The 27407-nt window shown below is 40.3% G+C and overlaps 1 protein-coding gene across 1 annotated transcript; it reads right to left on the bottom strand.

Annotated features, from left to right (window-relative positions):
- Window positions 1-623: 623 nt before the first annotated feature.
- Window positions 624-25707, bottom strand: STT3A (STT3 oligosaccharyltransferase complex catalytic subunit A). Its single transcript, XM_058687220.1, has 18 exons — window positions 25597-25707; window positions 23379-23505; window positions 22590-22650; window positions 19004-19125; window positions 18461-18606; window positions 16517-16607; window positions 14788-14894; window positions 13721-13885; window positions 11997-12177; window positions 10812-10967; window positions 9330-9421; window positions 8487-8642; window positions 8096-8284; window positions 7160-7276; window positions 6938-7040; window positions 3389-3577; window positions 1989-2104; window positions 624-1187 (listed from the first exon to the last, which is right to left on the bottom strand). Exons 2-18 carry the CDS (start codon window positions 23464-23466, stop codon window positions 1149-1151), a joined length of 2118 nt encoding a protein of 705 aa, XP_058543203.1. The 5' UTR covers window positions 23467-23505; window positions 25597-25707; the 3' UTR covers window positions 624-1148.
- Between the last annotated feature and the right edge of the window lie 1700 nt (window positions 25708-27407).

Genomic DNA, 27407 nt, shown 5'->3' with positions numbered 1-27407 from the left:
CCCCTTTACTGCAGTCAGGCTAGCACTGTCTCTAGGTACTTGGTAATAGCAATTCTTCCCCCTTTCAATTTGTAGCTCATTTCACCAGGGCTTCAAAACCAGATCATTGAGTTTGTTTGCAGCATAGAATAACAACAAACAGGCTGACACTAAGGGAGAAAGAAGCCACCCTTAAATAATTACAAGGGTTTTCGCATATAAGCTAAAAGAAATGAGAAAAAGACATTTACTGTATCATGGATAAGTGAATACTGAAAAGCTGGATTTCAAATAGAAATGTCTGATTATATTTCAGCTGATTCAAAAATACCGACTGATCATCAAATTCCATATATAATACTGGAGAAGTTTCATGTCCATTGAGAACAATAATTTCACTGCCTTGAGTCTTTCTTCAAAACTTCAAGTGATGCTCACTTGATTTATTCTTGCTCAAGAAAAAAAACAAAACAAAAACAAAAAAACCTAGCTAGTCCCAAAGAATACTGGTGAAATCAGGTCTGGCTAGTCGACTACCTTCTGTCCCTCATAAAAGCAAAGAGCTTCTAAGGACAAGAGACGTTAAAAACAGAGACGTGACAGCAACACACTGCCTTTCCTGCCCAGAAATGGCACTCCTCTGGTTCCACAAACATTTATTTATTTAATAAAAGTTTACTGAGCACCCACCGTATGCAAGGCTTTGTGCTAGGTGCTACGATTTTTGAAATGACAAAATTATTTGTACGTGTAGGATCTGAGCTAGTCCTTGATAGTGTTCCTGATTTGAGAGAGACAGAATGCCCCCACGGGGTTCAATTAGGAAGCTAACAGCATGGACGAGGTCTGCTTTCCCTCCTTCTATCAGCCCAGCACAAACTTTTGCCTTTCTCAAACCAGCCATAAGTCAAAAGAAATAAGGCACATTTAAAAAAAAAAAGTTCCCCCCTTTAATTGACCAAAGTAAAGCCATGACATTTCATTTGGTAACCTGCTCAGAATTATAAAAATCGTTCCATTTGGCCCAGCCCATACTGCCCAGGGCAAAACTTCCAGACAATACTAATCCCATCGTGCTCTGTTCTTATAAACTGCATATTTAAAAAACATCTTCAGCGTCCTAAACGTGACGCGTTCAGTGCGAAGCGTATCAGAGCTGGCTGTAACATTTATGTCCGTGACAAGCCTCGATTATCCAGGTCCTTTACCTGCAACATAAGGATGTCATTTTAATATTTATGATCAGGTCAACTTTGGAGAGCTTCTCTACTGAGGTGGGTTCTGCTGCCTGGTTTGGTTTTGTGACAGAACGAACACAGGTTTGAGACTAGCTACTCTGCTTAGCCTTTAGGAGTACCTCTCAAGAGTAGAATAAATGGTCTACCTGCCAAATATATCAGGGGTTGTCAATCTTTTCTTATGTAAGAGATATAACACATTTCTGTGTAACTCTATGCCATAAATTCTTCAGGGGGGGAAAAGAAAATGTAGTGTACACACACACACACACACACACACACACACACACACACTTTTCTCCCCTCCAAGCCTGATAATTACTAAAACAGATCAAGTGCAGCCCCAACTGGAAAAATAACACTGTAACCACAGCCAAAATGACAGCAGACTAGGTGTCTACTATCTAACAACAATCTAAAATAAAAATATTAACATTCTGAGTTGCAAACTACTTTTCTGACATTAGAAAAGTCCCTGTATTAGGGGAGCCTGAGTGGTTCAGTCGGTTAAGCGTCCGACTCTTAATTTCGGTTCAGTCATGATCTCATGGTTCATGAGTTCAAGCCCCATGCCGGGCTCTGTGCTGATGGCACAGAGCCTGCTTGGGATTCTCTCTTTCTCTGCCACCCTCCCACTCACATGCTCTTTCAAAATAAAAAAAAAAACTTAAAAAAATAAAGTCCCTATATTACAAATATGTGGCCCATTCTTAAGCACTAGAACCAATCTGCAAACATGAGAGCTGCTTTCTCAGTGTAGCACCTGCTCACCTTATATATCCTGACTAGCCAATGTTCTGTGGTATATGCTTCCTCCAGGACATCAAGTTCAAAGTCTTTATTCCCAATCTCAGCATTCCGGACACGGTCAAAGCCTGGTGGGCGCTCTAGAATGGGACAAAAAAAAAAAAAAAGAGAGAGAGAGAGAAAGAGAGACAAACACTTCTACAGTGCTGATTTCCTAAGGAAAGAGTAAATCAATCTGATAAATCATCTACCAAATGGAATGTTATTTCTCAGCCTGTAGTTTGTGTAGAGAGTAGGACCTATACAAAAAGACATCAGGTAGTAAGTACAGATCAAGTGTTACCTTGACTCAAGTCCTCTCCAAGTTAATGCTTGGCAAATTCATGGAGGCTATCTCTTTTAAGAGATGGGAGGCTGACTTCCCAGCCCCTCCTTTCCTGGGGATGCTACCCAGAGGCCTCTGTGTTACACAAATAACCCTTCCATGCAGAGAAGAACCTATCAGAAGTCAAAGGCCTGCCTCCCTCTAAAAAAAAAAAGTAAACTAAAAAAAATTTTTTTTAATGTTTATTTCTGAGAGACGGTGGAGGGAGGGGCAGAGAGAGAGGGAGACACAGAATCTGAAGCATGCTCCAGGCTCTGAGCCATCAGCACAGAGCCCGACATGGGGCTCGAACTCACAAACTGTGAGATCATGACCTGAGCTGAAGTCGGATGCTCAACCGACTGAGCCACCCAGGCACCCCATAAAACTAAATTTAAAAAATTTTTAAAAAAGGGAGGGAGGCACCTGGGTGGCTCAGTCGGTTGAGTGTCAGCTGGACAGCATGGAGCTGCTTGGAATTCTCTCTCTCTCTCCCCTTCTGCCCCCACCTCAACCACACATGCATGCATTCTCTGTCTCCCTCTCTCAAAAACAAAAAACAAAAAACAAAAAACAAAAAGAAATCAAAGGCCAGAATCCACTTCAGGAATTGTCCCTAGTGCAGAAACAAGAAATTAAAGTCAGAAGGAAAGACTTAACCTAATCAGATTAGTCTCCATGTATTTATTTAAGGAAATGAAAAGTCCTTTATATCACTGTATCCCCCTTCATTCCTCTCTCCATTCCTCTCTCCTCTTTCACTGAGAGGCAATAAAATGTAATGGGTAAAAGTACAGAATTTAGAGCAAGACCACCCGAGTTTAACCTAACTCTGCCACTAGTTAGTTACGTGACATTGGGCAGGTAAGTAACTTATTTGTACCTGAAATTCCTCATATATAAAATGGAAATAATATTAGTATCTATGTTTTGAGTTGTAGTGAAGATCATATGAGTTCATAGATGTAAAGCACTTGGAGCAATGCCTGGTATTTGAAAAAAACTGTATGTGTTAGCTATCACGGTTCTTACTGTGTTATTAATGTTATAAATCACTCACTGGCTTCTGTGTAGACCTGTCCAAAACGGTAGTAACACATCTTGTACATAAGGCAGTTGAGCAGCACTGGAGAACCTTCACGATCCACACGGAATTCCCCAGTTGGAGTATAATAATCGTGCTCCTTAATATGTTTGCCTGTGTCGGTGCTCCCTCCAATGCGGACCATCCACAGAAACTTATTGATATCTAGAAAAAAGTAGAAAGAGAATTGCTGTGTCACAAAGGCTGCTGGAGCTAAATCACCTAACGAAAAGCTACCATTTCTTTCCTTGTTTTTTTTTTTTAACTGAAGCATAGTTAACATACAATATTAGTTTAAGGGGTACAACATAATGACATGACATTTGAAAAAGCCACAGTTTCTAAGAAAATCCCTTATTTTTAAATGGGAAATAATACCATTTAAGTCTAATTTTTAAAAACATGAAACACAATGTGGCAGCAAAACTTTTCCCTCAAAATTTACAACTCTTCCTGTAGATTATTCCTGAAATCCTGTGCTATTGGTCCAGAGTTAAGTCACAAAGATAGTATTCCCAGGTATTAGCTGGGCTGAGCTGTCCAATATAGGAGCTCTATATACTAGCCACATGTAGCTACTGACACTTGGAAGGTGGCTAGTCCAAATTAAGACATGCTGGAAATATAAAGTACATACTGGACTTGTAAGACTTAGTCCAAAAACAAAACAAAGGAAGTAAAATATAAGGAACTCATATGTCTTAATAACAAAACCCCAGGGCTGCCTGGGTGGCTCAGTTGGTTAAGCCTCTGACTTTGGCTATGATCTCATCGTTTGTGGGTTCGAGCCCCACATCGGGCTGAGCTGACAGCACAGAGCCTGCTTGGGATTCATTCTCTCTCTCTCTCTCTCTCTCTCTCTCTCTCTCTCTCCTCTCCCTGCCCTTCCCTGACTCATGCTTTCTCTCTCTCTCAAGATAAATAAATAAGCTTTAAAAAAAAAAAAAGGATTTAAAAAAAAAGTAACAAAACCCCCAAATAATCTGATTAAAAATGGGCAAAGGACCTGAATAGACATTTTTCCAAGGATATTCAAATGGTCAACATGTACATGAAAAAGTGCTCAACATTACTAATCATTAGGGAAATACAACTCAACACCATAACGAGATATCACCTAACACCTAATTATCATAAGACAAGACATAACAAATGCTGGCAAGGATGTGGAAAAATGGGAAACCTTATATCCCATTGGTAGGCATGTAAATTGGCAGTGGTATGTAGCCACTACATAAAACAGTATGGAGGTTGCTCAAAAATTTAAAAAATACAACCGCCATATTATCCACCAATCCCACTTCTGGGTATATATCTGAAAGAATGAAATTACTATCTCAAAGAGTTAACTGCACCCCCATGTTCACTGTACTTTACTTATAATAGCCAAGACCCGGAAACAACCTAAGTGTCCACTGATGGATGAATGGGTAAAGAAAATGTTATATCTATATATCTAGATACACACACGCACACACACACACCCCACATATATAAAATGGAATACCATTCAGCCATTGAAAAAAAAGAAAAAAAGGAAATTCAGCCATTTGCAACAACAGAGATGGACCTTAAGAGCATTATGCTAAGTGAAATAAGTCAGACAGTGAAAAACAGATACTGTATGATCTCACTTCTATGTGGAATCTAAAAAAACAAACTCAGAAACAGAAATCAGAATTGTGGTTGCCATAGGCAGGGGATGATATGGTAATTTCCTTAATCTCACACAAAAAAATTACAGTATGTTCCAAATAATGACATTTATTTTTTATGCCAGCATTAAACACACTTCTGTGCATGTTAGTAGGCGATAAAAGGTCAACTGACTGAAAGTGGTTACTTAACAATGGTTAGTGCTAAGACCTCAAGAAATTATCCCTTTCTACCACATATATGTGTACAATGATACATATAAAAATACATATACACATAGACATACATACACAAATGCTTTTCTATAGGATCTGGCTATATTGTGACTATTAGAAAACCTATAAATAATTACACACAAATAGTGCTGGTGTGATTGTGAAAGTTCAAGTCTGTGAACACATGTTCCTGCTCTCATCATTCCTCATCTGCTGTACAAGACACACAAGAAAACCAATCTTCTTACTTTATACTTGGCACATTAAAGTACTATATACATATAATCTAAAATTTAAACATCTTTACAAGCAGGCATATATTCAAAGAAAACTAAGATAGAAATAAGAGGTAGTTAGTAACTGCAGGAAAAGAAAAGTTATTCGAGGAAAGACTGTAACCATGGTATACTGGTTGACTCAACAATGAATATTTACATAGTCAGGACTTTGAAAACACTTTATCTGGATTTAACCAAAAACTAAAAATTAACTCTACTAAGGAGAATCAAGAGGAAAAGGAGGGAGTGAGAAAAGGTAAAAAGAATGAAATTTCTTATCTACAATTATAAATTGATATAGCATATATAAAATGCTTAATGAATAGAATACACATATTTTTTAAATATGAACATAAGTACTAGAAGAAACAACTAGAGAAATAATTGCCTCTGGAAACTTGTATCATAAGGGAGTTTAAGTTTAGGGACAGGGTACTCCCTACCATTTTTTGTTATAAACCCTCAAAAGAATTTAATATGTTAAAATACATAAAGTATTGCTTTAATTTCTTAAAAGTTTTTTTAAGGCAGCAAACCATGTTTTGATGATTCTTCTAAAAATAGAATTTTGCTAACAATCACAGGGAACATGGTAACATATGCCATACATACATACATATATATATATGTATATATAACATAACATATGCCATACATATACATACATATATATATATATATATATATAACAAATATGAAACATTTTAAGCTGGCAGATGAATCTATGGCTTAAACCCACTAAAAATGCTAATTCTAGGGGGCGCCTGGGTGGCTCAGTCGGTTAGGCAGCCGACCTCGGCTCAGGTCATGATCTCGCGGTCCGTGAGTTCGAGCCCCGCGTGGGGCTCTGTGCTGACAGCTCAGAGCCTGGAGCCTGCTTCATATTCTGTGTCTCCCTCTCTCTGACCCTCCCCCATTCATGCTCTGTCTCTCCCTGTCTCAAAAATAAATAAACGTTAAAAATAAATAAATAAATTAAATAAAAATGCTAATTCTAAAGTTCATTTTCAGATGCCTTATGTTTTTTTCCACACTGTATTTTACTCTGTTATTATTTTTCATTTGATTTACCTATACTGTAAAATGATCACCACAATAGGTTCGGCTAAGCTTTATGTTCTTTGTTTCCTGGTTGTAAGCAACTCTTAGGTCTTTAGACAACTATACCATGCCATATCTAAATGATAATTATTTACATTTACCTCCTACTTGTTGCCAAAAAAACCAAAACAAAACCACCCCTAACGTTACAAATACTGAGGAACTTCCCCAACCAAGAAAATATGTTGACATCAGTAAAAAGACAGAAAAATAGGACAGTCATCTAGTTTTCTTAGAATCTATGACTATAGTTAGAAATAGAATCAAGTACATACCATCAGAGGAATACCCAGTAAGGCCTCCAAAAATGACCAACACATAGCTGACATCAAGCTCCCTCATGATCTCATAGGCTTTTTCTTCTGTGGATGCCATTGCCTAGAAAAATAAATGCACATTTCTCAAAGCAAAAAATTCCAAGTCATGTGATCCCTCAGAGAGAAATATTTCCCACTAGATCCCATGAGCCAAATACTCATATAATCCCTTCACTTTACCTGTCCTACTCGAGAAATATGGGTATTATTCCATGTGTTATTGTCCACTAAAATTGTCCGATTTGCCATAGCCGTAATCTGGTAACCATAATCCCACCATGACATGACCTTCGCATCCTGAAAGAAGAATGGGAAATGAAAATAAGTTGCTCGCTGCCTCCAAAAATCAAATACGAGAGAAGAACTGGAAGGGCATCCTACAGTATAGTAAGTGAGGGACTTCCTACAAAGAAAATAATTCTTGGCACTTGGTACTACATTTACATATAATCGTGAAATCTCAGTGTAAATTATACAATCCAACACTCCCAATACTTTCATCTCAGATCACCTTATATAAACAAGCATAATAGGATGGCAGGTGTAGGGGGACTGTGTGATATTTCCAAATAAACATTCTGGTGTCATCAGATAATTATATTAAATGATCTTTCACAATTCACAAAAAGCAGTTATTATAAAAATGGGAGGGAATACAAACCACAGGATATGACGCACTAGGAGTAAGAAATTCTTACAGCTTAACTCCTTAAGAGTCTAACTCAGAAGTACTACTCCCAATAGCTACTGCAAAGAAAATCACTTCAGATTCTCAAAAGCTTTAAACCAAAATGTTAAAAGTGTTTATCATTCGGTGATCACTTTATGGAAACTATCTTTTTTCATGTTTCTACTTTCTGATTTCTTTTATAATTGGGATGGTCCACCTCATGATAAAATCACCACAGTGTCAGAGTGTAGATGATTATCAGTAAGGATACAAAAGAAATCCTGAATTGAATGAAGGCTGACTTTCAAGGCTCATTCAGCACGAGGGTTCTATAGTTCCAATTTCTCCAAGCTTTCCACCCATCTAAAAGCTGTATGATTCACTATCAGAGCAAATGTCCCCAACTTCACCCGACTCCTCAATCCCACTCCCCCCCAAATTTTTACCTCTGGAGTATTGTGACGGAGCCAATAGTATGCTTCTCGAAAGTCATCAAAAATGATCCTACTGCCATCGCCACCACGGGCAGACAGCACGATGGAGGGAGAAGAGTAGGCCTCACTGGTCACCCAGGTTGAATGAAAGGTGTAGGTGATGAGAAAGAAAGCCATGACCAGTATCATCCCACTTGCCACCTAAACAAGAAAACTGTGTTGTAAATTAAATTTACACAACTCAGAACAGCTTCTTACACACAATAATACAGATGAAATGAATCCAAATGAGTCAAGACCTGTATGAGTTCACCCACTATGACAGCACTCTACTCCCTCACTCAAAACACACACACACACACACACTTTCCCAAGCCTGTTCTTAGTGTTGCTTAATTCTCACTTCATTCTTAATAGGGTAGGTAGAATCCTGTTGCTTCTTGCTCTTTTTGTCTGGACGACTTATGTCCAGATTCTTCATGTAAGTGGACAGCACCTGGGAGACTCCAATGCCAGAAAGGATGCACATTACAGGTGCCAACACTAGCATGAGACGCACCTAAAAGAGACGGAAAGCAAAAACACAGTTCAATCAGTGTTTTACAAAATTAAAGACTTCAACCTGGTGGTAGATCATGACATCAATTCAGCGGTTTTCAACAAACATGATTTCTTAGTAAAAAAAGAACAGAATATGAGAAAATATTTGATACATCTACAATGGAAGTATACACTTCTTAAAGCTGTTTTTCAGTTACACGCAAATATATGAAAGCACCCTGAATAATAATGCTATGTTAAAGAATGTTTTTAACTATGGTTTGAAATTTAAAAAAAAAAAAAAAACCATAACAAACACTGTCTTACTACAATTTATAAAATCTTTCCTCTTTCAACAATCTAATACTTGGCAATCTTCCCAGAACGTTAAGGAAAAAACATCAACTCCTTTCTTAAGACCCTCAGAAAGAGAGACAAAGAAAGCTGCCCATGGTCACTTTATCCAACAGAGTATATGTGTCTCTCCCTAACACAAGGTTATGAATCCCAGAAAGCTGGGCCCCACCACCAGAATGTATGAGTGCACCATACATCCCTGGGAAGGATCAGCACCAGTGAGCAGCTTTACAACTCAGTTCCTCAAATGCTCCAAGGAAAGCATGTGCACAATCATTACATTCTGAATCCTGCCATGCACCTCAGAGTCAGAGATGGAAATGTTGCTAGGACTGAGAGCATTCCTCACCATGACAGCTGAAAAGTACATGCTGGTCACACCATACATGATGATGAAAATCCGGGCATCAGACAGGTTGCTAAAGCAGTAATAGAGACCAACTACAAAAGTAAAAGTAAAAAGAAGCAGGCAGCTAAAATAAATAATCATAGATATATGCAAAGACATTTATTTAGTATAGAACTCTTTAAAACATCAAAAAGTCAGAACGACTTAAATATCCAACATTAAAGATGTAGTTTTTATAGCGTATTTATATAATAGAATATATCAATTAAAATACTGCTGCAGGATATTATGGACTATTTGCCATCTTCTTTACACATCTCTGTACTTAAAAAAATTAACAAATAATACATTTAAATGTTACATCTCTAAAATAATACTTAACAGAAATTATGATTCTTTGTAAAATGAAAAAAATTGGGGAAAAACAATATCATCCTGAGGGCACCTGGGTGGCTCAGTAAGTTAAGTGGCAGATTTAGGCTCAGGTCATGATCTCACGGTTCATGAGTTTGAGACCCACATCAGGTTCTGTGCTGAGAGCTCAGAGCCTGGAGCCTGCTTTGGATTCTGTCTGTCTGTCTGTCTCTCTCTCTCTCTGCCCCTCCCCTGGTCACTCTCTCTGTCTCTCAAAAAAAAATGAGAAAATGTAAAAAAAAAATAAACAGTATTATCCGATTTTTATTCAATAAATAACTGGATGAGGGGGTGCCTAGCTGGCTCAGAAGAGCATGTGACACTTGATCTCCGGGTCATGAGTTTGAGCCCCAGGTTCGGTGTAGAGGTTACTAAAAAAAAAATTTTAAATAAAAAAATTTAAAAAAGACTAAAATAAATAAATGAATAAATAACAGGATGGATATATATCAATATGTTAACAATAACAATAGATGTTTGGTGAGAACTCCCCAATTTTTTTTTTAAACTTGTCTGTATTTTTTACAATAGACAACAACTTACTTTCATGAGGGATAAAAACCATAGAAGCTGTTTTATTAAAAAAATAAAAAAGGAAACACCCCACCACCAGAAAATTCAAAAACATTTCTGGATTGGCTAGAAGGTAAGTAACTGAGGCTTTACAACCAGCCATGCCTATTCTCAAACTTTAGTACTGCCAAGAAGATAGATAAATGGGGAAGAGTCAGGGATGGGGGATGGGAGAGAGGTACATTGAAAGTACTCAAAAACAAAAACAAAAACAAAAGCCTGAATACAAATTTGAGTTGAATTTTAACTTATAATACAAATGAACAGAAAACTGTGAGGCTCTGAACTTGCCAGCATCTCCAACTGTTCAACTTCTGACTTCTACTCTGCTTCAAATATTAGAAAAATGTGCTTAGCCATCCTTTGTACTGCATAGGGTAAAGAGGCAAAAAACAAAAACAACAACAAAGTACAAGGATGAGGGTAATTTACTTATTTTGAATCAAATGGTGATTCTTACAAAGAAGGCCACTTCAGAACACAAAGTAGACAGACCTGGAAACATGAAGACCAGAAGCTGTAGGTCAAAATAGTATGAGGACCAGGTCGTGGGCTGATGCTCAGACACAGAAGCAATGATGGGGATGTTGTTCTTAGCATAAGAAGGATCCAGCAGTGAGTAGAAACGCCCAGTCCAGGGAGATATTTTTCCTGGCAGCAAAGAAGCAACAAATATTTCACAATCACACTTGAAACAAAATAACATCTTATCCTAATTAATCACAATTTCCTATTTTCATAAGAGTCTCTAAGACAGAAAAGGACTAAGTTTTTGTTAAAATACCATCAATAGTTTGAGAATCTCACTCTTTCCTTTCAAACTTGAGAGTACTTTTGTCAGCCCAGCCAGCAGAATAAAGTCAGGCTGTATATAAAGTCAGAGATGGGAGGCAAAAGTGTTTCCTGTGAAGGCTTTAGGGTCAAATCTGGCCAAACCAAGGTCAGCTCTATAAACAAAGCTACTACATTCTCCAGTGCTGCTCTGAAATAGACCACACAGACAGACCTAGGCAGAATCCAATCAGCCTCTGACAAGGACAAATGGGAAAAACAAAGGAAAAAAATGTGGCATGCTAAACAGCCGTGAGTTAGTGCATATGGGCTTAGACAGGCCATGTTTGTAAGGAACGGCCAGCAGTGTTATGATTTCTCTTACCCTACCAGTAGGAAAGAAAAGGAAAAAAAAAAGAGAGAAAAATTAGCAAGGCACGATCCAGTCCTTTCAACAAAGTGTGATGCTGCTAACATTAAGAACTACTCTAGGGGCACCTGGGTGGTTCAGTCGGTTGAGCGTCCGACTTCGGCTCAGGTCATGATCTCGTGGTCTGCGAGTTCGAGCCCTGCGAGTTCGAGCCCCGCGTCGGGCTCTGTGCTGACAGCTCGGAGCCTGGGGCCTGCTTCGGATTCTGTGTCTCCCTCTCTCTTTGCCCCTCCCCCACTCATGCTCTGTCTCTTTCTCTTTAATAAACATTAAAAAAAAAAAAAGAGCTACTCTAACAAGACATTCTTAACTATGCAGAATCCAAACACTGGGGCTGACAAGTGGACTGAATTGAAGAAGTAGGACTTTATACTCTTAGGAGAAAAAGAATGAATCTTTCTGTGGTCAAGAAATAACCCCTATTTTTGAAGTTCATTATGTGTCCATATCCATTTACAAAAGCTGTGGGCCTTCCCTACCTGTCAGCATGAGGAGCGCTCCCACGGTGAGAAGGACAAAGCCTACCAGGGAGATGACACTTCGGAAAAGAACTTCAAACTGCTGTGGATTCAACTTGCTGCGCAGATAATCCACAAAGGCATGGATCTGGCAGAGACCAAAGACCCCAAAAGCCGCCATGTGCTCTGACGAAAGGACGGGCTGTAGGTAAAAGCATAGATATGACAATGCTGGAAAGCAATGAGTCCAACCTAGACCTGAATTATTCTGACCCAGTTCAGACCAAACAAAGGCTCAAATGAGTTTTGAGGCCTCCAAGGAATTAGGTAGGGCCAATGGAGGAGAGGGGCTAATTTCACCTACCACATTTTCTAAACAGTATTTGGAGTCCTATAAATCATACCTTACTCTATCTTGCAAATACTATTTCCTCCCAATCTGCCAAACTGAAATCCATCACTCCCCTCTATGTTCCACACACTTTCGCTCTTTCATTACTTATAAATTCTTTGCTTAGACCAGTGGTTCTCAAACTCTAGTGAGTACCACAATCATGGAGAGGGCGAAGCAAGGGTGTTAAGACACAGATTGCTGAGCTCTACCCCTTAGAGTTTGATTCAGTGGGTCTCTGATGAAGCCCTGGAATTTGCTGTTTTTGAATAAAAAGAATTTGTTGGAGTTTATTTGGTTCCTCACAATACTTAACTTTATTATTATTTTTGTAATCTCTACACCAAACGTGGGCCTTGAACTCACAACCCCAAGATCAAGAGTCGCATGCTCTACCAACAGAGTCTGATAGCTGTCCCCAGAATTTGTATTTTTAACAAGTTCCTGATGCTGCTGCTGGTCGGCGAATTACATTTCCAGAACTGCTATACTACAGAATATAGACAGCTGCATGTACTTCCTTCCCCACAAGACTGTAATTTCCTTAAGGACAAGAATCATATTTTTAATTTTTACATTTCCCAGTGATTAGCGAATTGCATATAGCATGTGATCAGTAAAGAAAATACAAGCTGACCTCTGAATAAGTCCTCCATTTCCATAAGAATTTTATATGAGAAATCAAACACACCACATTATTCTCTGACTTTATAATTTTATCTCTTAACCCTATGGGAAATGGGGTTAAAAGTTTGTACTTTGAGGAGCACCTGGGTGGCTCAGTCAGTTACGTGGCAGACTTAGGCTCAGGTCATGATCTCACAGTTTGTGAGTTTGAGCCCCACATCAGGCTCTGTATTGATAGCTTAGAGCCTGGAACCTGCTTTAGATTCTGTCTCCCTCTCTCTGCCCCTCCCCTGCTCACACTTGCCCACTCGCGTGCTCATGCTCTCTCTCTCTCTTCCCCTCCCCCAAAATAAACAAACATTTAAAAAGTTGAAAAAATAAAAACGTTTGTACTTTGCTTCCTAAAGGACTTTCACATAGATCCCATCAAGAAGTTCAGGGGTCATTACTATTAAATGGACTCATTAGCATTAAAAAGGACTGGAAATAACTTTGCATTCATATCAACTCAGCTCAAAATATCCCTCCTTCCCACAAACCTAAGCCAAATTAAGAGTCATTAAATTCAAACTTTATGGAGCAAATATTAACACACCCCTGGAAGCAGACTTTAATGACCAGTGATTCTGTTACTTCAGTTAACACAACGGTCCAAGGTAAATCAAGCTACTTGGAGCTCTTTAAAGAAGTTGAGGAAGCTAACAACTCTATTCAGTCTAGGGCTCACCTGGAAACCCACAAAGGAGATCTGCATGGAAAGAATGGTGCCCAGGCAGTAAACAGTACAGTAGGCCACATAGATCCGGTGGGAGAAGCGTCCTGTGAGCATCAGCACCAGTACATGGAGAGGGATCAAGTTGATCAAGAACACATAGCCTCCCCAGGAAGAGACCTAGGACAGGATAAAAAAGAGCTCCTCTGAGCGCTCCTCTTCAGGCCACCACTTACAATATTACCTGTGATCTTTTCAAAGGTAAGGGACTGTAAGTCCCTGTATAGTAACTATAAGCTTTATTTATGACAAGTGGCTTCAAGAGTTTAAATAAATGATTTCTTTAAGTAGAAAAATCAAAGTCACCCCTATTACTGTAACTCAATCCTCTATTCCCTATGCCTCCTACCATCATGATAACAAAAGCAGCAACACCATCTATTGTAACGTCATGTGGACAATTTAGGGATACAGAGGAAACGTGAGCAGGTGGAAGCAGTTAAGGGAAGAAGTCTAAGTGACTATGTAAGATTGAACAGGAAAAAAATCCATTAGAAAAGGAAAAATTTTAAAGGAACACAGCAGAAAAGAGAGTTGGCCAACCAATATGTATCCATGGGTCATATGGTATCTGAAGAACTTTAAAAATTAAAAACATTGCCTCTATCTTGCTGTTACACAACGGATGGCCACACCTGCCTTGGATTAGGCTTTGTATGGATATAAGAGAAAATAAAGACTTCTAGGGGCGCCTGGGTGGCGCAGTCAGTTAAGCGTCCGACTTCAGCCAGGTCACGATCTCGCGGTCCGTGAGTTCGAGCCCCGCGTCAGGCTCTGGGCCGATGGCTCGGAGCCTGGAGCCTGTTTCCGATTCTGTGTCTCCCTCTCTCTCTGCCCCTCCCTCGTTCATGCTCTGTCTCTCTCTGTCCCAAAAATAAATAAAAAACGTTGAAAAAAAAATTTAAAAAAAAAGAAAATAAAGACTTCTAGCCTCCAATCCATGGTCTCAAAGCCCAAGAGCTATTTCCAATTTGTATCAGTCCCAATAAAGACACTCGTGGAATACAGGAGTGAAGAGTTACCATGTAGAAATAAGCAAGGGCACACTTGGCAGCCCAATAGATGGAACCAGTCTTTACTGCTTTGATCCACATGTAGTAGGTGAGCAGCATGCAGAAGATGGCAATCCCTGCAGAAAGAACAGAAAAAAATTCAATAAAAGGCCATGCTTGCGTAATATTTAAGAATACTACTCTGGAACAGACTTCCTGGATTCATATCTCAAACCTACTGCGCATTAACAGTGCAATTATTTTACCTCTTATTGTCTCGGGTTCCTATAAAAATGAGGCCATAATAGTATCTATTTCATAAAAGTGTTAAAGGACTTAGAACAATACCTAGTATAAAACAAATATTATTACTATTCCTTCCAGGCACTAAATTCCTTGCTAGTGTAGAGTCCTAAAGATATTCCACATTATTATGCACCATCCACCCTCTGCATCTTACCACAGGCCAGTCCTTATGCCCTGACTGCCCCTCTCCTTAATATGTGCCTAATGAGGGGCGCCTGGGTGGTTCAGTTGGTCGAGCATCTGACTCTTGATTTCAGCTCCAGTCATGGTCTCATGGTTTGTGAGATCGAGCCCCACATCAGGTTCTGCACTGACAGCATGGAGCCTGCTCCTCCTACACTCACGCACATGCGCTCCCTCTCAAAATAAATAAATATAAAAAATAAATATATATGCCTAATGAAGTCCAAACCTCACTGCCTAGTGCAACCTCAACTACTTCCAAAGTCTTCCCTGATCTCCAAATCTGAATTAACCTCTCCTTTCACACTCCAAAGTTCTTTATTCATACTTCTCTAGTGACACATAATACTACCTACCTGTTATGAGTTATAGGTCTGTATTTAACTTCCTTAATAGATTATGGGCCAACATAATTTTATTCATTATTGGTCACTGTAATTCCTTAAATATGAGCCAAAATTATCTTATTCATTATCTGTAATACCTAACATTGTGTTTTTCCCAACAACATTCAATAAATATAGGCTGAATTGACACAGTCAACAAAAGTCATTATAGCTTTAAGAACGTTAATTTCTCGGCATGCCTGGCTGGCTCAGTTGGTAGAGCATGCAACTCTTGATCTCAGGGTTGTGGGTTCGAGCCCCACCTTGGGTGTACAGATTACTTAAAAATAAAATCTTAAAAAAAAAAGGATATCCAGGGGCGCCTGGGTGGCACAGTCAGTTAAGCGTCCGACTTCAGCCAGGTCACGATCTCACGGTCCATGAGTTCGAGCCCCGCGTCAGGCTCTGGGCTGATGGCTCAGAGCCTGGAGCCTGTTTCCGATTCTGTGTCTCCCTCTCTCTCTGTCCCTCCCCCGTTCATGCTCTGTCTCTCTCTGTCCCAAAAATAAATAAACGTTGAAAAAAAAAAAAAAAAATTTAAAAAAAAAAAAAAAAAAAAAGGATATCCATTTTTCTTATCTAGGAAAATAATGCAAATAATTACAATGTTAAAATAATAGTATCATCCAACACTAAACTAACTCTACTTTTATCAGTCCAGAGAAGAGATAAAGCCCTTATAAAAGGAAATTACCTTTCTGAAGGGAATGACAGAGAGAGATTATAAACTTGTCTGAGGTCCCTTCCAGCCCATTTCTAATCTTCTCACCCAGATACCATTTTGCTAGTGCTAAACATCAGATCTGAACTCAGATTTTACTGCACTTCCGAATGTCTATGGAACAATGAGATGAATTTATCATCTTTGGCATTTTAAGTCTTACCTTCATTATCATAGGAGCCAGCCACAGATCGGGAGATGTACCCAGGAACTACAGCAATCATGGCGGCAGCAAGAAGCCCAGCCCCTGCATCCTGGAAGAAAAGAGGGGTAACAGGAAGTTAACACTATTCACTCACAAGAGAGAAGAGAGGATCCACTAGTCCTTCTGCTTATACTGGGCCCAGAACACAGTCCAACACTTTCCAAGGTAGACGTGATGCTAGAAATGCTAGAGATGTTCACAGCACGAGAAAGCTAAAGACTTCACAACCAATTCCCCAGGATGATACCACATCTGAAACTGAATACATATATGCTAAGGACAGACAAATTATGTAAGCTGTCAGACATCAGACACTGCCCCAGAATGGGCTGTTTGGCTGGAGCATTCCCAGGTTTATGAGTCCCTGCCCCTAACAACACCTGAACACTGCCAGGACAGTCACACCTCTAAAAGCTATGCAAGGATAATCAAAAGGAAGACAATTATTATTTAAGCCAAAAAGCCAAAAGGTGATCATCTGTCTGGACTAAAGATGCCAGGAACTTAGATAATAAAGCTGGAATATCACAAAGCAATCTGTGAGGTCAGGAGAGAGAAACAACGAAATATAATCACACTCCAAAAGAGTAGGGACTTGTCTGTTGATAAGAATCAAATTTGGAACAAGGGCAGCAAGGAGAAGGATGAAAAGATTTCCAAACTAAACTCAAGAGTCCCAAAACTTTCTACTAGTTTATCACTTCTCAGGTATCTCCCTGACACCACAGCCACAAACTAAGAATAGCATCCAAGGAGCCAGATCAGCAAGGCAGAACCCTAGAAAAAGAGAGCCATTATGGAATCTACTCCAAAAGTGATTTAATAATTTTTTTAGGGGCGCCTGGGTGGCTCAGTCAGTTAAGCGTCCGACTTAGGCTCAGGTCATGATCTCACGGTCCATGAGTTCGAGCCCCGCATCGGGCTCTGTGCTGACAGCTCAGAGTCTGGAGCCTGTTTCAGATTCTGTGTCTCCCTCTCTCTGCCCCTCCCCCGTTCATGCTCTGTCTCTCTGTCTCAAAAATAAATAAACGTTAAAAAAAAAAATTAAAAAAAATAAAATAAAATAATTTTTTTAATTTTTTTTTATTATTTATTTTTGAGAGAGAGAGGCAGAGCATGAGTGGGGGAGGGACAGAGAGAGAGGGAGACAGAATCCAAAAGCAGCTCCAGGCTCCGAGCTGTTGGCACAGCTGTTGGCAGGGCTTGAACTCACAAACTGTGAGATCACAACCTGAGCCGAAGTTGGACACCCAACTGACTGAGCCACGCAGGCGCCCCAATAATTTTTAAATAGGGGCACCTGAGAGGCTCAGTCAGTTAAACACCCGACTCTTGATTTCAGCTCAGGTCATGATCTTGTGGTCATGAGACGCAGCATCAGGCTCTGCACTGGGTGTGGAGCCTACTTAAGATTGTCTCTCTCCCTCTGCCCCTCTCCAGCTCGCATGTGCATGTGCACATGCACGCTCACTCTCCAAAAACAAAAAAAAAATGTTTAAATATATGTTTAAAGAATCAACAAATAATTGCTAAATGTCCATTTCCAGTAGGAAGAATGAACCATTCTGGAATACTTCCTATAGTTATTTTTCCTCTCCCTTAGGTTGTGAGGACTTCAAAATCTAAAGCTCGCATTTTACATTTTAAACATTTTTTTTTTATCTTATGTAGAAATTTCTATTTGACCTTCAAATGTTCTCGTATAGGACAATCAGTTGCTAATAAGAAGAAACCACATGTTCTAGGAAGGGGCTGGAGTGAACCCAGTAATTCAGCCTAGCAAAAGCTATCTGTAGCCTCTGGCTCCCTGCCCTTCTATGGCTATCAGACCCCCACCCTTTAGCATCTACTAGAGAGGTTCAACAACATTCATTCCCAAGCCTATCACCCCAAATCCTTCACCTTGAGCTCTTTGGTAAGGTGGTACGTGACGATGGTGGTGAAGGAAGAGAAGAGAGGGGCCAGGAACACACAGACATTCCGAATGTCGATGGTGATGTGGAAAAAATGGAGTACATGGTAGATTGCAGCAGACGTGATCATTAAGCCTGTAACAGGAAGAAGAAACTCCATTAGGTTATCTTGGTAAGACCAAGAACTTAAGGGAAAGAGAAAGAGAATCAAAGTATCAATCAAGTGATAACATAACATAGGTCCTGACAAACTACCAGAAACACTAATATAGCAACTGCAGTAAGCTGATTAAATTTCTCTTCTTAGGATTCAATCCGAAGTCCAGAATTTATGAAAAACCTCCCATCCCCAGCTCCCACACATATTCTCCCGTATACAGAAGATCCACTTTTAGGAACTGGTAATTAGAATGAAATTATAATTGTCACAAAAAATGCAGACATTAGAAATATGAGAAACTGTTCTATAACATACAAATACCTTATTTCCGTTAATTTTTTTTTTTTTTTAAGAAAACCCTGTTCCTCTCACCTGGATAAATTGTTCCTCCAATGATTCGTCCCAAAGGATACCAGGCTCGGTCATCAAACCAATTATGAAATTTATAAAATCCCTCCTCAGCCAGGAACCGGGTAGTCCGATAATTAAAGTACCTATAGCAAGAAAGAAATGATCTGTATCTCCTCCTCTTCAAACTCAAATAACTATACCAATTTGCAGAGAATCTTGTTCCTCAGGTCACACCATCGAGGAACTGATCATTACATCAATCTGTATGATTACAAATCAGTTACGTACCAAAAATTATGCCAAGTATGAAAATCATTTTACATTACCATAAGTCCCCTCATTTCTAGCTCCACACACGTCTCAACTAAATTATTGCTTGTCTTGGAAGGAAATGCAACCGGAGCCTAACTCAAGTAGGATACTTCACCGGCCTGGCAATTAGTAGGTATTAGCACCAGTCAGAGAATTCAAGCACCCACAGACAGAACAGCTGAGATGTGGACATCAATAAATCTGGCTCTTTTCAAGAAAAAGGAACATACAAAGATTTCAATAGCACACAGAAGGACACACGGATAACTTCAAGTGATGAGCATCTCTAGAGATGTTGGTGTAACACTATACGCATGTCACAGTTTAATCCACTCAGTAACACAAACTTCTTAATGAGTGTTTAAACTTAACAACAAATTCTACTCATGTTGTTTAAAATAGTTCTGGGGGCGCCTGGGTGGCTTGGTCGGTTAAGCGTCCGACTTCGGCTCAGGTCATGATCTCACAGTCCGTGGTTCGAGCCCCGCGTCGGGCTCTGTGCTGACAGCTCGGAGCCTGGAGCCTGTTTCAGATTCTGTGTCTCCCTCTCTCTCTGCTCCTCCCCTGTTCATGCTCTGTCTCTCTCTGTCTCAAAAATAAATAAACGTTAAAAAAAAAAATTAAAAAAAAAAAAAAAACCCTAAAATAGTTCTGAATGCCACCTACATAATAGCATAAAAATATAAATAGCATAAAAATATTTAAGGAGCACCTGGCTGGCTCAGTCAGTAGAGCATTCGACTCTTATCTCAGGGTTGTAAGTTCGAACCCTATGTTGGATGCAGAGATTACTTAAAAATAAAATCTTTAAAAAAAAAATGTGACATAAAATGCTTAAGAGTCATACATGGGAAGACACAGTTCTTTAGGTTCAAGCTATGTAACACTTTCTTATTTCTTTTTAAATAAGAAACTTGAGAGAATGACTAACAGACTCATGAAAAGATGCTCACCATCACTCATCATCAGGGAAATGCAAAGCAAAACCACAATGAGATATCACCGTATACTTCTCAGAACGGCTAAAATCAAAAAGACAAGAAATAACAAGTGTTGAGGAGGATGTGGAATAAAAGTAACCCTCATGCACTGCTGGTGGTAATGTAAATTGGTACAGCCACTGGGGAAAACAGTACAAAGGCTCCTCAAAAAATTAAAAACAAATACTATATGATCTAGTAATTCCTCTCCTGGGTGTTTACCTAAAGAAAATGAAAATATGAATTTGAAAAGATATATGCACCGCTATGTTTACTGCAGCATTATCTACAGTAGTCAAGATACAGAAGGAACCTACAAGTCCATCGACAGACGAATGGATAAGGATGATATGGTATACATACACACACACACACACACATATACACACACAATGGAATATTATGCAGCCATAAAAAAGGATGAAATCATGCCATTTGCAACAACATGGATGGACCTAGAGGGTATTATGCTAAATGAAATAAGTCAGATTGAGAAAGACAAATATCATATGATTTTGCTCACATGTGGAATCCAAAACAAACAAACAAGCAAACATAAAGCAGAATCAGGCCTGCAAATACAGAGAAGAAAATGATGGTTACCAGAGCAGTAGAGGTTGGGGGGATGGGCTAAATGGATGAAGAAGAGTGGGAGATAATGGGTTGCCAATTATGGGATGAATAAGTCACAGGAATAAAAGGCACAGCATAGGGAATATAGTCAATGATATTGTAATAACATTGTATGGCGACAGATGGTAGCCACACTGATGCTGAGCACTGCAAACTTGTCCAATCACTGTACTGTACACCTGAAACTATGTAACATTACATATCAACTACAGTCAAATATAAACTTAATTTAAAAAGTAGAAAGAAATAAGAAAAAAAGAAAAGGAAAAAATATAAATAAATAAACCAAATTTTTAATTACTAAAGGCAATCATGACTAACCACCTCTCCTGGCCATCCCTCTAACCCTATTTCTTCCTTGGTCGGTCAAGTTTTAGCAGCTGAAGTGAGCAGAAGTAGCAGATGGCAGAAATCTCTACCCATCTGTTTGTTGCTGTTGAACGTTATTTTGGTAACTGTCAGAGAAACAATAGAAAGGAGGGTAGCAGGCAGTCAACATGTGTGAAAACTCTGTCCTTTACCTAAGGGAAGGGAAGGGAAGGTGAGGCAGAGGAAGTCTAAGTTAGTGGAAAGAGGTCTGACTGGGGTCACAATCCCTTAGTTTCCTGCTCTGCAAATGGAAGCATCAAATCACAAGATCTCTTCAGTCCTTTCCAGGCCTATGACTACAGACCAGATAGTCTTGCTTTCCCTGACCATCTCACCTTAATGTTTGTTCATCTAGAGAATCTGAGAAGAAGCCTTAACAGACTGGTGATCAAGAAACAAAAAGATTAAGTTTCCTCATTCATGAGAAAAAAATATAAATTGATTTGAGAGACCCCAAAGAAAATATTTGTATGCCTCCAAAGGGCTTTCATACACCTACACAAAATATCAAATTTGCAAATCAACTTTTGAATCAATGCTCCATAAACTGAAATATGCTATGTTTAAAATATTAATGATGTTTGAAGAACCTATGATTCTGGCTTTACTTTAGGCAATACAACAAAATGACCCCAGTATCCAGAGACAGATAAACCTAGATTCAAATCTTGGCTCCTCCAAACGTGTAACTTGAATAGCCGCTCCCAGGCCTAGTCTCCTCATTTATATAAAGGGGAAAATAGGACCTCCATCTAATAGGGTTGTTAAGGATTTAGAGATGATCTGCAAAACAGTGCTTGAAACAAAATGAACACTCACCTATACCTTTTCTTATCTAATAAACAAAATCCCTAATCAAATTAATGGCTTAAAATGTTCCCCAATGTCTTAGAACTTAACCAGTAGATCCAATTTCTATCATATAAATTGTTAAACAAACAGTCATTAAATCACAAGTTCATGACTTGTGATTTTCTTCTGAGCCTCAAACAGGCCCCTTTTCCTCAAAGTGCATCACTGATTGTTCAATAAGCTGAGCAAACAGACTTCTCCTAGCCTGGCCCGGTCTTAACAGGCAGGCACACCAGCAATGCTTCTCATATTTCCTATGAGTTTGAGAGATTTACTTGGTTAATTCCAACAGAAATGTCTCAAAAGAAAGCAATTATCTCTGTTGGAAAACTTAAGGGTTTTCCCCCCTAACTATATAGGAAGCACAACCCCATCACTGAGAGCTGATTAAAATTTCACTTGGAAATCCATTGACCTGAATGCTTCCCAAAGCAAATACCAGATCAAGCAAAAGTACTCACGGGTCAAACTCATGGATGACACTTTCAAATCTCAGGACAGCAAAGAGACGAGTAGAGAACGCTGCAAAAATCAGAGAGTTAATACCTTAATGGTAGTGCGCCATGAAAAATAATAGTAGATTGTAGTATTATAGAGATAATAGCACAGCACAGAAGTCACAGGAAATGTAAAATGATCCCTGAATAGGGGTGCCTGCCTGGCTCAGTCAGTACACCATGTGACTCTTGATCTTGGGGTCCTGAGTTCAAGCCCCATGTTAGGGGTAGAATTCACTTAGAAGTTCACTCTCCCCTGACAATGACACCTACATTTTCCACACAGGTAGGACACATTTAACTATCAAGACCTGTAACAATGCATTCACCTACTAATACTGCACTCCGCTTACATGGTCATCTTTTTTAATTGTTGACTTCCCCTCCCCAGAACTTTTATTTTGGAACAAACTAAGGGGGGTAAGGCAAATCAAGACTATATTTATCACTCACAAAGAGCAAGAAAATCTAAAAAAAAACAAAACAAAACAAACAGTAAGTTCTGAAGAGATTTTCAGAAATACTAAAGTAGGCAACTAGTACAGCATGCTTCCCATTCTTTCCCAGATGATCTCTAGCCCTGACTTTTATAATCCTTGTGTTTCTTTTGTCTTCATAAAATCATACTGATGGATAAGAGCAAAAACAACACATTGCAATCTACTGAAAAGAACAAGACATTTAAGTAAGCCATTCTTGATTTTTTTTCTCCTTTCCACCCGCAAAGAAAGAGAGGTCCACATGCACACTCACATAACACAGCAGCCATCGACAGAATGAGAAGCTTCAGTAGTGTGTCCTGCTTCTCATAGGACAACCGCAAAAATCCCAGCTTAGTCATCTTGACATCGATGGGAGGCAGCAGATGACACTCAAATAGCTGAAAAGGAAAATTCAAGACTGTAGGACATCAGACACTTCTAACTTACCTAATTCACTTTCATGTTTTATGGCGGCAAAAAAACCATAAAAGAGACACATGCTAACGAACACACCGAGAGGGTCAGAGCTAATACTTGACACCGGAGCCAATACTAACACCCTAGCCTTGCCTGAAGTCTGACCGACTGGCAAGGAAGTAGGCCTGAGTCAGGTCCATGTGTCAAGACTCAAAAGGAGTGATTAGACTCTATCACCAGAATTCTGCTTCTTACTCCTTCACAGCTAACAAGTACATAATACATAACAAGTACAACTGGCAATAGCGTGGTACAGCAGGAGTAAAGAGCAAACACAGGGATAGAAAAAGGCGGTTGGGTGAAGAGATGCAAAGAAAATAGAAAAGACTGGAAATAGAGAAAAAGAAGAAACAGAATAAAAGAGCACTCAAGAAAAAGCAGGAATGTATGAAAGAAAGCAGGAAATGGGGGAAATGAATACTAAATAGAGAGGTGAAATTAGAAATCAAACTATGACTGAATATGCCCAATATACGGCCCTACATTTCAGCAGCAACTAAATGGCCACGAGCTTCTTTTTGTTCCAAATCCTAATGGTGTTGCAGGGCCAGCTAAAGAGCATGACTGATCACTAGCACACATACAGTGATGCACTCAAGAGGGAGAGAAACACATACACAATCACTGCGCTTTCAATCCCATGTATCACAGTGCAACTACTGCTCGGATCTATAGACGCTTCCAGTTGCTTGTCTCAAGATAGGCCTGTAATTGACACTGCCGATTTAAGCCACTGATCTCAGAGATAGCTCATAGAACCAGATGACAATCTAGAGGGAAAAGAAAATAAAATTTCCTACTGAAACAAGAAAAGCTCGGCGGGGAGGGGGGGGCTAGATTAAAATAAAATGTTGAAGGAAGTAGGTTAGCTATTTCTGTTTAAGAAAGTGCTGCCTTCTTAAACCATAAGCTCATCAAGGGCTAAGTTATAAAGAATACAGTAATAAAAGACATGCAACACTGTTCAAGACTGCAGGGAGAGAAAAAAGAACTTTCATGCCTCCTGATCTTTTTCTTGGTATTATTGGAGGAAAAAAGAGGGGGGAAAAAAACCACCAGACTAGGCAGAAGGCATAAAGAATCATACATTCCTAGCTCCGACAACATCTTTTCCATAAGTAACTGGCTCAGAGGGGCAGTTTTGCATGTGTTTTTAATTACAACCCCAAAGGAAAACCTCATCTTGCAATCAAGAATAAACACCTAACTCCAGGAAGTCAATAATCCCGCCACATCCCTCAAGTTTGTACTTGTTTTTCTCGAATGCCTGAAACAGAAAAACATAACACCACTACGAGCTGGTATGAGCCACACACCTAGAAGAGTCAGCGGAAGAAATGAGAGTACTAGAACCTCCACCTGCAAGCTGAGTAAAGGAACTGGTAATTTGAGGCAGGACCTTAAGGGAGTTTTCCTAGTGTGCTCTCTGGTCATTTGAGCACATCGCTAAAGCAAATAAGGGCAAAAGACACTTCACTTTAAACACTTAGCATCGGGTCTCCTCCTCAACGGTGCCTGCGAGCTGTGGCATCCGAATCCCATCCTCCTTCTAGTTTTCCAAGACGGAAACTTCCCCATCCCCGTTAGCCCCCACTCTCACACCTGCTCACACTCCTTTGCTCCCCCATCCCACCCCCTTCTTCTGGTCACTCTAGCAGGTCCCAACTCCCTGCCTCCCACCTGCATATAACACCTCTGACACTACCCACCGCGGGACACCCCACCACCTCAGCATCCTGAGCGCCCTCCCCTCCAGAACTAGTCGCAGGATCCAATCTTTCCCACGCCCTCCAGGCCTAAACGCACGCCCCATCCCGAACCTTCACATCCTTCCATCCCAGGACGTCTCCACCCCACACCCCACGCCCCCTCCTCTGCAAGGCCCTAGACCCCGCTTCCCACACCCCACCCGCCGCCATTAAAGCCCCACCTCCAGCACTTCGTCCAACCCCACCAACAACCTGGACTGCACCTGCAGCTAATTCTCAAGTTACAGCCTAAGGCCTTCTCACCTGGCCAGCGTTCCTCAGGAATCGGCTGGGCTCCCTCTGCCATCCGTTCAGCGGCGCACCCAACCCTGGCAGCGGCCTGGTCCGCCTCCTGGGCCGCTCCCCATTGGCTGGCCAAGGCTCGATACGCCACTTCGAGAGAGCGATAGGATTGTGGAACTGTCTGTCAGGGCTGGAGGCGGGGACAAAGGCGCGCTCCTACTTCTTAACTGGGCAATACAGATATCACTCGGCCGTCAGGGGGCGGGACTTCGTGCTCTTGTAGAGCTGTGATAGACCCGCTCATGAGAGCGAGAGCGCGGAAAGAACGTGCTCGGAGCAGTTTGGTTGAGAGCCGAGGAGTGACGTGTCGGTCTGCGGACCGCGAAGGAGTCGCGGGGGATGAAGGTGTGGCGGGTTTACCCCAGTCATGTGACCAGAAGCGGAAACTACGCGGAGGAATAAACCGAATCTACAAATCCCAAAAAGCCGGGTTAGGGTATCTCCTCTCTCGGTTTCCAGGAGATTGTAGAAATTGACCGTCACCAAACATAAGGTTAGAGAAGAGGAGGGAAGAACATTCTACCAATTTTAAATAAACACTCAAACGCTTTCTCGTCCAGACCGTTATATCTTGTACGGGATTTGTCCGGCAGTTCGTTCAAGAGCTGTTTTTGACAGCGATAGCCGAGAGAGCCCTGCCGATTTCTCGAGGCGTATCCTTTTCTTAAGCCCCCGACTTCGTGAACGAGCATGCCTAGCCCTAAAAGGATCGTGGCTTTTGGTTAAATTGGCAGACTCTCCATTGCCAGGCTAGTAAGTCAACCACCGCCGCAGGGGCAGTCCTTGCAAGCAGTAGACAAGCGTTTTCCGGAGACCCAGCACGCAGCCTTGCTGTGCTTTGTCGGCTCACCCCTAACCACTTGTCTCTTTTCCCCCTTAACCGCCCTCCCCCTGGCGGGGGGGGGGGGGGGGGGAAGAAATGCTGAGGTAGGTGAGGGCTGGGGAGAGGGAGAAGGGCGAAGTTCAGCAGCCAATCCCGTCCCCTCTCAGACACGCGTGTATACACACACCCACACACTGCAGTGGGCAAAAGCTACACCAAAGAAAATGGGAGCGTCGGTAACTTCTAAGTCAGTGCCGATGCCACCACGCACTTCTCTTCCTATTTACACTGTGAATGCAAACCACCAAAGATAAACTGAAAGCATATTTAAATCAGTGCTTCAAAATCATGGGTACTTTTCACAATTCACATGACCAAGCTGACCCTGGGCCGTTATGATTCAACAGCTCTGGGGTGTTTTGTTTTGGTTTTTTTTTTTGCTTTTTTACAATGTGTTCACTGTAATTTTGCTAATGCAAGCAAACTAAAGCTGAACCTGAAGGAATTGCAGAACTTCCAGTAAATGCCTCTTCAAAACAAGAGCTGATTTTTTTTCTTGTTAAAAAAGAAAAAGGAATTAAAAATAGATTCCTTTGAAGTAAAAAAAAAAAAACTGTTTCAAGAACATAAAATCTTGGTTTTTCATTAATTTTTAAAAAATTGTTGAACATGTATGTTTCTTAAAGGGAATCTCATAAGTTTCCAGGTGGTAAAATTAAGTCAATTTTTTTCAAAGTCAAAGTATACTACTCAAGAACAAAGTTCAAAATTTAAGCCTATTGTTAGGATGATTCTTTATTACCAATTGATAGGGAAAGTCTTCTCTGTAAGTAAAATCAAGGTCGGGACAGCAGTCATGGGGGAAATTATAGTTATTGTAAACCCAGATATGATACATAAATTCAGCATATTAATTAATCCTCCTTCCTCCTGCTTTATTGAACCAAAA

The sequence above is a fragment of the Neofelis nebulosa genome, chromosome 10 (genome assembly GCF_028018385.1).
Source record: "Neofelis nebulosa isolate mNeoNeb1 chromosome 10, mNeoNeb1.pri, whole genome shotgun sequence".
In the NCBI taxonomy this organism is placed as follows: domain Eukaryota; kingdom Metazoa; phylum Chordata; class Mammalia; order Carnivora; family Felidae; genus Neofelis; species Neofelis nebulosa.
Note: the sequence above shows the minus strand (reverse complement) of the source record. Positions and strands in the feature narration are given on the sequence as shown.